The sequence below is a fragment of the Merops nubicus genome, unplaced genomic scaffold, assembly GCF_000691845.1.
Source record: "Merops nubicus isolate BGI_N331 unplaced genomic scaffold, ASM69184v1 scaffold39447, whole genome shotgun sequence".
In the NCBI taxonomy this organism is placed as follows: domain Eukaryota; kingdom Metazoa; phylum Chordata; class Aves; order Coraciiformes; family Meropidae; genus Merops; species Merops nubicus.
This window is the reverse complement of record NW_008621615.1, coordinates 1-12,230: the sequence shown is the minus strand read 5'-3', so window position 1 is coordinate 12,230 and position 12,230 is coordinate 1. Positions and strand designations below refer to the sequence as shown.

The following is a 12,230-nucleotide window of genomic DNA, read 5'->3' as shown; positions in this document are numbered from 1 at the left end:
CCAACCCCTAACATTCTGTGATTATCTTCCATACGTCCTGGAAGATTGTGCTGGACGGCAAGGGCCCGGGATGCTCTGTGCAGACGGTGCCTTCTAGTTTTTGCCTAGTGGCTTGTAAATGAGGAGAAATGTTATTTCCCACAGGGTGGTGCTGCTGCTGCATTGCCTGACGTGGAGACACAGGGGAAGAGCCTGAACTCGAGCTTCGGGGAAGTGGACAAAATGAAACACACATGTCATAGTGTCCAAGTCCAATGGGCAAAACCAGAACCACAGACTTCTCAGTCTCCACTCAAGTATGAATACATCACTGCACTAGCAGTGCAGGGGAAAAAAGAGAGTGAAGATAACCCTGCAAGGAGTATTATGCTATGTATCAAAAGCAACTTCAAAACAATATAGAAAACTACTGGAATACACCAGAATAGTCACTTAGAAGGAGGTATTATTTATTGAGGTGATCCTGACTAAGGATTTCACTGTGCTGCCCTTGAAGTACTGTTATCATTTAACTTAAGCTCTTCCTTCTCACAGAAATTTGCAACACTTTATAAAGCAAACAAGGAATTGTTGTGGCAGTATAAAATATATTCACCATGTAGTAGCACAGACAATGATTGTTTTTCTGGAGATAAATTATCATCCCAGCAGGCAGAAATATTTCAGGCTCAAAGAGTATTCTCTCTCTTTTTTTTTTTTTTTTTTTAAACAGGGTTATTTTTTAACAGAAGGTACTTGACTTTTCCAATGCTGTTTTCACACAAGTTTTGATCACACAATTTATTAAATGTTCCAAAGCTGATTTAACAAAAATAACATCACTAGAACATAATCCGTTTCAAAGGAACTCTGATTTCCCCATTTCAAACCTCATGGAATGGAAACAGATGAGATAACTTCAGCAGTTGTAAGCAGTTTTGCTCACACTGAATTACTGTTCACTGCACAGACTGGAGTATTGTCCCAGGCAGGATTCACTGGGGGATGATCCATCTGTTTCTGTCCCAAGTCAGACCGTGCTGTCATGGGAAGCCAGGCAGGTTCAGTGGTGCAGTGCTCCAGCCAAGCTCCTTTCCATCAGCGCTCAACAGGGCTGGTGGGAACAAGCAGTACGAGCTGGGGAAATTGTTCACAGCTAGCCCAGGTATCTCTGCCTGTTGCTGCACTGTGTCATGCTAGGCAACAACCTCTGTGGAGAGCAGCCTGAATATTATAATCTCTGAAAAAAACCAACAGTTGCAGATCCACTAAGTGATTTTAACAAAATGGTATAATCCAGAGACCTCTATAATGCACTGCCTGAAACATTTCACATGGCAGAACTAAGATGAGCTGCTCAGTTTGGGTTATGTGGGCCACAGTGTGGCAGTTTGGGATGAGGCCTTGCAAACCTCCATTGTACTGTCATTTCTTCCACTCAGAGGTGGGCTGACATTTCAGTATGTTTCATACACAGAAAGCATTATTCTGGTATATAAGATTTTGTCCACTGGCTTAATTCATTTTAAGAGTGTTAGAAAACCCTGAAATAATTCTGCCATTTTCTGCAAAAGGTCTGTGTGTAAAACCAGTTGAATATTTTCTGCTAAATAAGATATTTAAAATAAGAAATACTGCCTTAAACAAATACACAGGGGAAAAAAAATTGAATGTTAATCTATCACACAGTACTGTTTACTAAGATAAAAATACATAAAGTATTATTCCAACAGGCTTCTACAATATGCATTTCTGGCATGAACAACTGCTGACATGTTATGATATGGTAAACAAAGTAATTAAATTTTTGTAAAGTAAACAACAGTAGTGACTTATAACTTGTTGAAAATAGCTTATCATCTTTGTAGACCACACTATTCCCTACTTTTTTTAATGTTAAAATTTTACATTAAGATCTAAAACCAATATCCTCATCACTACTAATTAATAAAGCCACTTTTTTTATTTTTTTAAATATGTATATATTTCCTAAGTGATTAAGAGAAATTAATGGATAATTTTTGTCTTTTATTTAGGAACATATGTTAAAACGTATGTTAGGGCCCAGGACTCAGCTGCCATGCAGAGATGAAAAACAGTTATGTCATTAGTTTTAAGCAGTTTTGCACTCCTGTCTCTTACTCTGTGGTCTGTTCATGTAGATCATGCTACTGGCTCTGACCACATTTCTGAAGCAGTGCAGAGAGAAATGCCTTGTCTGAGCACAGACAACCGAAGTCAAACAATTTTAATGTTATATTTGTAGTATGCATGATTAATACTACTAAATACACATTCTATCCATATATATAAAAACTACATTATACCCCTAGGGCTATACTCTTGATCTAGATCAAACTGATGAACCCCAGTCTATGTTTTCCCTTCTGAATAACAGAGTGGAATAGGACACCACGAGCAACCATTGAACATGCTGCAGATGATTAACAAAACTACTAGTTCCGCAAGGACAAAAATTATTTGGACTCTGATCAATCTGCTAATGAGCAGAATGCAGCATCAATGAACTTTATACAGCATCAAAACACAGCAATGATTTACATTGCAGAATGCAAAGTTCCCCCACTGCTGACAACAGTTTCACTCTGCGAATGTAGAAACACCAGGTTATTAAACCATCGTGTCAGTAATTTACCCCACGAGCTACACTGAGTCTATAGCTCCTGTGAAGCAGCCAGCTGTAGTATAGTCCTCACACAAGCAGTAGGAAACCAACTGCAAATCACAGCTGTTGTGTTCTGGCCATTCACATCAAGTGACCTGACCAGCTTTTCAGCTGGCACAAACGAGTCATTTGCAGCTCCTGCATCCAAGAAGGGACAGACTTGCCACTGGAATACACAGAGAGCATCTTTGTCTGCCAACATCCTCTTTACTAACAGCCTGTGGAGTGGGCAGTTTCTCAGTCATCTGCTTGCATGGACTCTAACTTTCTTCAACAGCTGCTGGTTTCACAGGAGGAAGAGGCTCTGTATTTGGAAGAAACATAAGTCTCTCCTCTAGCCTCCTGGGCTGCCTTTAAGCTGCTTCCACCTCATGCAGCTAAAGCAGGTTTGTCTAGCAGCATGCCTACTCCCCTGGCACAAAGCTACTCCTCTTCAGGCAGCAGGGGAGCCACAGCACCTTTTCCAGACAAAAATCAGCTGGAGGATCATACCTGGAACATCAATGTTTAGAAATTCAAGCTTTAAAGATATCCAGGGAAAAAAGCAGTGCAAGCACCTCAAAATTTTGCTGTAGGGAGCATGGGAAAGTAGGTATAAAACCATATTTGAAATTAAATTGCAACTTATGTACAAAATTCAGGCACACTGTAAAATTTAAAGTTGTTTTAGAGGTACTTTCAGCATAAATCACATTTTCCTGCCAGATTTTCTCAAAAAAAAAAAAAAAAAAAAAAGGCTTTGGCATTTGAAACAGTTATTTGCTAAGAAATTAATGCAGACTGATAAATGTGGAGGTTTTTGGTCGTGTTTGTGATTAGTCCATTGAAATGTAATAGACCAGAACACCAAAAAGCTTATTTCATTAATACTATTTTTGAAATACTTTAAGCTTTATTGCTCAGTTTTGGCGACTGATTGCTTTGTAGTTTTCCTTTTATTATAGCAAATTACCATATTTGAGATTACCTGTGGAGTCGATATACTGCATTGCAAATAAAGCTCTGAACATTTGTATCTACAAACTCTCTTTATTTACAGCCTAGCGTTCATCTATTACTGCATTAACTTGCTATGACTGTCACTGTATGTAGGTTTTAGCCAAGTAAAGTATGACTGAAAAATCTAATTGAGAGAGGCCTTGTTTCACAGGAGTAACATCTTCAACAGTGTCACACTGCAGAGCCACCCGTCCCAGTGACAGCTGTGCAGTGCTGAAGCCTGACAGTGCCTGTCATCTGTTGCTGTAGCTGTTTGTATCTGCAGCCAAAAATTCAACATTCTTCTGGTCTAATTCTGCTGTGACAGAATAAGCTATTGCCCCATTTGTCCAGATGTGCTGTTTGGTGCCAGTATCATTGGGGAGTGACTGCAAATGTGTTCCTTTGATTTTCTTTGCCAGTCTTGCGAAGCACAACAACGTTGAACTAAACATCATAGAAAATCCACACAGAAGGAATGATGCAGTATAGCTGCCAGTTGTGTCCACAAGCCAGCCTGTAGGAAAACAAACCGTGTGGTTTTTGAAGGCCCACCAAAATTCTGGTAATTTACAAATTGTGTGATTAACAGTTTTATAAACTTCTGGAGTGATCGCAACTCAATACAATAAAACTATACAGGTTTACATCACCACCACTGTACTTCTACATCCTGGAGCAGTGAGGGGTTTGTCCTCAGCAGGCAGATAAGAATTTTATGGGTTTTTTTATGCTTTTGTTTAGGAGTCAAACCTATGAGAACAGGTACAGCCATCATCACCACAATGCTAAATTAACACCTTTCAACTACATGGCTTTAACTGTCAGTCTTTAGACATGCCTAGAGAGCCCTCGGATTCAATACTGTGTGCATGAGATCCTCATACAGAAACATCTAGTGAGCTGTGCCCTAGGCTCATGTATCATTTAAAATAATGCCACTTTGCAATTTTTTTTGCTATGGAATATGAAATTAAAATCTTCAGAAGCAGAGATTAATTGTGAACAGATGACAAAATATGCAAGACATGTATACATGGCTATTTGAAAAAAAGATCTCTATCCTTCCACAATATTCAAAACTGCATCAGGTTCCTTCTAAAGAATAACAGGAACACAGCTCTCAACTTTACTTTGCTGTAATGGAACTAATGGAGAAAATTATGGTTAGATATTACAGTGATGAGCTTGTGATCAAACAGTAGTGAAGGTGCCTCACCCACCTGTTCAAAGCAGTTTGGAAATATATCCTCCACACACACAAAAAAAACCCCTCAACCTTGGAATAAAACTCTCTTTAGGTTACACTTTCAAAATTGTGTAATTTCACAGTGAAACCTTTTGTTCCTTCTCCTTGCACAATTTCTGAACTACATGAATGTAGTGATGTAACAGCTCTTAGAAGACCCATTCTATACTGTTGGGTTTTTTAAAAATTTCATCTTGCTCCCTATGTAGAAATTATGCTATCAAGACAGGAATTAAGTGAGATCTAAAGCCTTATGAAAGTCTAGGTGTGTTATTTCCCCACCTAGGGCCTACCTCCACATCCAGTGTGCATTTGCTGTTCTTCCTCTCCTTTTACATCCCATCAATAGGTAAATCTGAAATAGTGATAAGATTATAAGAAAGTAATTTGTGAACTGACCTGCAACAGGTGGGCTGACTAGATATGGTATGGCATGCAGAAAATACACAACGCCCAGTGCTGATGATAAGGAAGAGGTTCCCACTACATCTGCTGTCACGACAGGGATCAGTGTTACGTAGGCTCCGTCAAAGTAGCCAAAGGTAAACGAGAAAGGCACAAGCAAGGGGAAGTTTTGGAGAACTGGCAGGAAAAGACAACAGAGGCCATCCATTCCCACAGCAAAGAGGTAGCAGAAGTGCCGATGCTTCTTCAGACACCTGCAAATTTCAAACCAGAAGAGAAAAATATTTTCGCTGGACACGGCATCTCAGTTCTAACTGAGTTCTCAGTCCTTTACCCACTGTCACATGCAAGAGCTTTGAACAAATATAATTTCTTCAGAAAACAAGAACCATAAACCAACCAAACAAAAAACGAAAACAAACCAACCAGCAGAATGGAACAAAGTCAGAAGAGACAAAAACATGAAATAGTAAACAGTTCTGGAAGTTAAGACTGTGTGATGGTTTAGGGCGTTTTTTAAAGCTACACATGCTACAGAAAAAGTCCATAATGGTAACTTTTACAGATATTACACTTCACTTGCCTCCAGCCTCCCACCAGGTACAGCCTAGACTCAATTAGCTTAGGTAAACCATTACCTTCTGTCTGTTAGCCATCCAAAGGTGATATTACCAACGATGTCTATGACACCAAGTATGGACATGAGAAAGGCAGCCTGGTGATGACTCACTCCAACGCTCAAAGCATAAGGCACTAGGTAGACAAAAAGAGGGCTACAGCCATACGCCATAAATAAAATCGACACTGCCAGCACCATAAAGCCTGGCATCAGTAAAAAGTCATATTCCTTCCACGAGCAGTAGCATAAACACTCATGAGACCACACTTGGATTAGAGGTGAACAGATGGACGTTCGCTTTAAGCCTCGTTCCTGTGCCTCAGGGACATAATCCTGTTCAAGAAACTCGGGAGCAGTTCCACGGTCCTCCTTGAGAGCAATCGGCCGCATCAAGGCACCACAAACACAGAGGTTTAAAACAAAACCTCCCAGGATGAGCAGAGCTCCACGCCAGGAAAACTGCTCAATTAAGAGCTGAACCACAGGGGCCAGGATGAAGGTGCCGATTCCGCTTCCCGACATGGCTATTCCGTACGCCAGCGCTTTTCTTCTGTTGAAGTATTTGCCCACCATGGCGATGGCTGGAGAATAGCAGAGTGCAAACCCCAGGCCTGGAAGAGACAGCACAGTGCAGAGGGCTCAGCGCCAGGCACGGTACAAGGAACACATTAAACCGCGTCGTCTGCCTTCATTAGCACAAACAAACAGGAAGCCTTTTCGGATCCTGTATCATGCAGCCTGGTCACAGTGTGAAGAGAAAACAGGATGCCTCCTCTCTTTCACTGTTAGCGTCACTGACTTGACAAACCTAATGGATCATCCTCAATCCATGATAACAGGGCTCAGAAAAGTGATGGTGTTCGCTTAATAACAACAACAAGGATGACCAATAAAGATGAGAGAGAGGGTGTTTCGGCCTCTCCTGGATGCAAGATGAGGTCTTCCCCCAGGGTCTGCACAGATGCTGGTACTGAGCACACTGTCCTGATGAGGCATTACCTGGTGTTTCGGTCTGTTGCCACCCTGAACATTAATTTTCAGCTCTCCAAAACACAGTACAAAGAATCTGTCTCTGTTACTAATATTCTACAATAAATGGTTTTTAGTCAGCTAAACAAACTCCATGCAGCAGCTGCACGGAGTCCTGACCATTTTAAGTCCCTACCTACAAGTAGAAAGAGGGGAAAAGCCTTAGAAAACAAACCCTTGTCCAATTTAGTAAACAAGTAAGATCCCTCTCTTGGACTGGGAAAAGATGGTGGTCTCTGCTGCAGAACCAGAGAACAGATTTTAATCATCAAAGGCCTGCTTCAACACTAAAACATCTATTTCTAAATCAGCTGCAGAAATTAGTTCCTACTAGGGTTTTAGAGCACGTCCTACATTGAGGGTAAAATGGTCCCCACTGCCTTTGGCAGAACTTGCTAACAGAGGAGATAATCACCTGGTGATGTAAACAGCTTGCCTCCTCCTCCTCAAAGGCTGCACTGTGTGGGGCTGGCACTAAGCCTGCCAGGACAGGGTAAGTGGATCAGAGGGACTCTGGGCAGCAGATGCCAGGTCTCCCACCCCTCAGGAGATGAGGGGAGGAGCAGAGCACAGAGCTGGGGCTGGACTTGTGTGGGCAGCAGAGCCAGAAGAGCAGCCTTGAGCTAGACATCATCACTCATAAGCTGTGAAAATCACACTCTGTTTGGTGTATGCACCATTTATTATTTTAGTGAGTTGGCAGGGAGAAATAGGTCCAAAAAAAGCCAATAAAGGTCCTGTGGAAAATTGAACTGCAAAGTTTGGGGCTCTCAGAAGGAGCTCTGCTACTTATTCCCAATCCCCCATCTCACCTCTGCTTCACTCCTTACAGTTTCAAGTCATGCAGCTTTTATGGATTTAGACCTTCATCAGTTATTTTCTCAGTTCCTGTAGCCCTTAGCAGCAGTTCACCTCTCCATTAATCGGTCCCCACAGACTAGAATTTCACTGCTTGTAAAACTGGCTCTTTGCAACTCCATGTACAAAGTCCAACTGCTTTTGCACCTCGGTATTCACAGCAGCTCTCACTAAGGAAGCCTCAGTGGCATTAGCATAGTATGTGGCACAATACCTTGAGTTACAAGGAGCCTTTTCATTTGTTATGAACACATTTGCCAAAGATTAACATTGTAATACAGGAGTGACATGCACCACAATAAGGATTTTTTTTTTCTTTAAACAAACAAGCTATTGGCAGCATGTGAACTTCAGTAATTCCACCAACTTGTTACTAAACAGCAGGGAATCAAGTACAAGGGCTTATATCACCGTGGCTACCAGGTCAGTATTAACAAGGAAGGAATGTCAATGTGACCACGGGCACCTCTCAAGTTTCTCTGTGCACAGTGAACACTGGGAGGTAGGACAGAGCAGAGGCAATTGTTACCACCATACCCGAATACAGAGAAGCTGCTACTGCAGGACTACCAACCAACAATTTGTTTCAAACAAAATGCAATGCAGACAAAATTAAGGTGCACAGCTCAGGTACCAGGTAATCACCCAATGCTCCTCTGTGCACTTACTCTTTTGTTTTGACTGATACTTTTTTTTGGTTTTAACATGAAAATATTTTTGGGCAGTCTAGAACTCCTACCATAATAAAATCCTCCCACCCTCCAGGCAAAAAAGGAAACATTTTTGTGTATCACCTACAACATCAGTTCTCCCTGACCTCCCATAATTTCAGAACTTTATCCATAGTCGTCTCTCTAACAGAAGTTAAAAAGTTACTTTTGCAAGGTTCTGCATTTGGGCTGTATGAGACTCACTGAGTGCTGAAGCCCCCACAGGGGCAGCCAACGCCTCTCTTCACAAATGAAGGGAACAGGCCTGAGTATCTCTGTTGACCAGTGCAGTAGCAATATGTCGTAGAGAATCACCACTCTTGAAAGGAAGTACCATCATTTTCAACATTCCTGTGTTGTTTTCCTGGCATGAAGAAAGGGGCTGAATGCCTCCTACCTGTAAGGACTCCTAATGATAAGTAGAGGTGTTCCAGGCTGGTGGCAAATGAACTCAGAATTAGTCCAGTAGATGCAAGCAGGCCTCCTAGCATGATTCCAACTTGGCAGGATACATGATTACTGATCAAACTCCCAAGTGGAGCTTCAAAGAAATAAATAAAGCTGGTGGTTAATGGCAGGTCTACACCCAGTTTGTTTCAAGAGTCATCAAGGAAAAGGAAGCAGTAGGCAACCAGAAGAAAACTGTCATCACAGGTACACAGAGTGATCTTCAAACATCCCCCCTGATCACAATGTTGTGAGCACCAAAAAAACTTCTAAAAATTGTTTTCCTGGAAGTCAGGATAAAACTGAAATTTACAGTCGCTTTCTCAGCAGCCATTTTACTAGATGAAAGTCATTCTGGGACACAGCTACTCTAATTTTTGGGATCAGGAGAGGCCTTAGTGACGGCTCACACTCCGCACTTATAACAATAAGACTTTCCCCCACCTGGAATTTGCACTTCAGCCCTCAGTAATTTCAGGCATCCTTCCTTGCTCCTCTCTGGCCTTGATGGCTCTGTGTGAGACCCCAACAGGAGAGGTGTCACATCTTTTGGACCATATTCAGGGCTGCTACTCCCTTCCTGCAGTTCACTGCAGAACTCACTGCAGAAGTTCACTGCAGAGCAAACATTGCTGGCTCCCAGATCACCCTGCCTGTACCATGGGGTGTCATCACCAGCCCCCTCCCCCTCCACTGCTTGCAATGCAAGGGCATGATTATACTTATTTCTCTCTTTTCCCCAGCATATAACCTGGCTGACACAGGAGAGTTGCTTTGTCTGGCTCCAGCTGTGGCCCTGTGCCGTCGCAGCAATTCTTATGGATTAACCCCCTTTCATAGGATTAGGGCATGAATTTTCACCTAGCTGCACAGTTTTATAGTAAATACAGGAGAAATTCAGTACAACTGCTGTGTTGATGCATGTCCTTTTTATTAACATTAATTTTCTTTCAAGGGAAAAGACCAATTATAAACATACAGGTCTGCTAAAAAGGAGGATGACTGTGACTCGATCTTAAGGCAAGAGGTACATCCTGTGCTAAGTCTTAGATACGATTTGAATCAAAAGACAAAAGAAAAATGTGCTCAGTTAGTGGCTCTCAAACATGACTTGTCCCACTAGACCTCAACAAAAGTACCTTTCTAAAAACTTGCATCATCTGACAAAACAAAGTTCCACTTCTTTCCTGTGCTATGAAGATGCTCCTTTCCTGCCCAACTGTGCTGGGTGAAGCAGCTTGAATATACCATATCCCAGAGAGCCCACAGTATCTGTCTTCCCCAGCTGACTCCACCAACTTGTGAGCATGCTAAAACCAAATGGAGCTGAAGAAAAAGCAGCCACATTAGTCTTACTGGGTAATACACACCACATAGCATCGTAGCACAGTCGGCAATAGAGTGGATCCAAGCTGTTCTGGCGTAATCCTGCCCAAAGTATGCCTGAAACTCCACAAAAAAAATGGAGATGCACCTAGGAAAGAAAACATGAACACCAAGCTGTTGAACATTCAACCAGAGAAGAATCCTTGCTTCCCACTAGTGCAACTGAAACTGGTGTCCAACTTTTATCCCGACAGTGGAATTAGACAATTATACTGATGAAGAACCTAGTTCAGACAAATAACTACTCTAGAAAGATTATGAACATTATAATAGCACCTTTCTCACTGTGGTATCTGCTGCTAGATTTTTATAACTTGTTATTTTAAACTGAAATGAAATTGAAATTGTGATTATCACCAACAATTTCTAGCCCACATCATGATGTTGCTTCCCTGGTATACAAAGCTCCAGATCCCCAGTTCTTCACTGACCTGGCTGCTCACTACTGGTGCCATTCACATCTGCAAAAACTGGAAGGGCAGGGCCAGCAAAGTACCTATAGAGCCAACAACACCTATAGCTATGTTCGTGGATGCAAAAATGTAAAGCGAGTGAAAAGCAGTTCCTCATGAACAGTGGATCAAAATACATCAGGAGCCCATGGACCTTCCAATAGTTTATTAAAATGCTTCCAGGAGAGGTTACTTTGCTCTGCTTAATGAGTGTTTCTGTTCTACTTGTCTCTGCAGGGGAACGGATTAAAAAGCTGCATAGTTTCATTCTAGTTTCTGGATCAACAAGAGATCCCTTTTCCCCTTCTCTCTTCTGTCCTCCTACAAATCAATGAACAACCACTTTTTCTTTAGCTTTTTTCTTGCACGTACTTCATTTTTGTGTATACTCTAGCTGTGTGCCAGCCTCTAGATGATTTATTGGATGCAACACATTTCTGATGTGGCAAAAGAATCAAATCCACTGCGAAATCTCTTGTTACACTGCAAAATTGTTGTTACAGAACTGGCCCATCTGCACACATAAACTAATATTGTGTCAGCATTTCCATGCCTCTTTACGCTATTGACTCCAAGACCTTGGACTTCAGATCCCTAAAGCTGGCAACTTTATTCTATAATAAATGTAAAATTTAGGTATGGAACACTATTTACATTATACTGACTGTCCCAGAAGACACTCTCCCAGTGTTCCTCACTCACCAGGGTGCCTGTCTCTCTGCTTAATATAGCTTAAATGTCCATGTTTACACACACCAGGCTCCTCTGTCTCCAGTCGACATCAAAATCAGGCAGCAGCAGCTGTGAAAGCCATCTCTCCCCAGATGTATACATTATGTTTATGCAAGCCAGCAGTCTATTCCTGTTCTTTCTATTTTTAAGAAGATCTGTTCTGCATATTTAAGATACCAAAAGGGTGTAGAGAGAGAGGCCTCCTCTCTAGGGCATGGACCTTCTCAAATAGGATGATACTTGAAGTGCTTGCAGTAGGAGAAGGTGGTATTTGCAGGTTTCTCAGATGGACTCGGGAGTCAAGCGAATCCACTAGGACTAGCAAAATTGAGCATGGCTGTAGGGTCAGATGGACACAGGGGACCCAGAGAAACCCTAGAGGATTCCTCCCTCCCCAGCTAAACCACCATAGCCTGAAATAACGCTGCCTGCCCCAGGGTTTGCATTCTGTAAGAAATCAAGGGGAGGGTGTTGAGAGATAGAGTGGCTGTCAGAGGAGGCGAGACTAGAACCAGCGGGCTCCTGATCCCCTAGCCATCCCCACAGCCTTATGGATTTCTGGAAGCTTTTAAAAATGTAGCGAAAGAGAGGTTTGTACCTAGCCAGAATAACCCCTGCAGCTGTGGGATGCCAAGGGAAATCCCCAAATCTTCTTCCTATGGGGAAACAAAATAAAACAAAACCAACCAACCAAAAAAAA

The 12,230-nt window shown here is 42.0% G+C and overlaps 1 protein-coding gene across 1 annotated transcript; it reads right to left on the bottom strand.

Moving 5' to 3' along the window:
- Positions 1-3,897: 3,897 nt before the first annotated feature.
- On the bottom strand, positions 3,898-10,430 carry SLC16A12 (solute carrier family 16, member 12). Its single transcript, XM_008944535.1, has 5 exons — positions 10,331-10,430; positions 8,911-9,054; positions 5,936-6,527; positions 5,292-5,551; positions 3,898-4,160 (listed from the first exon to the last, which is right to left on the bottom strand). Exons 1-5 carry the CDS (start codon positions 10,338-10,340, stop codon positions 3,898-3,900), a joined length of 1,269 nt encoding a protein of 422 aa, XP_008942783.1. The 5' UTR covers positions 10,341-10,430.
- Between the last annotated feature and the right edge of the window lie 1,800 nt (positions 10,431-12,230).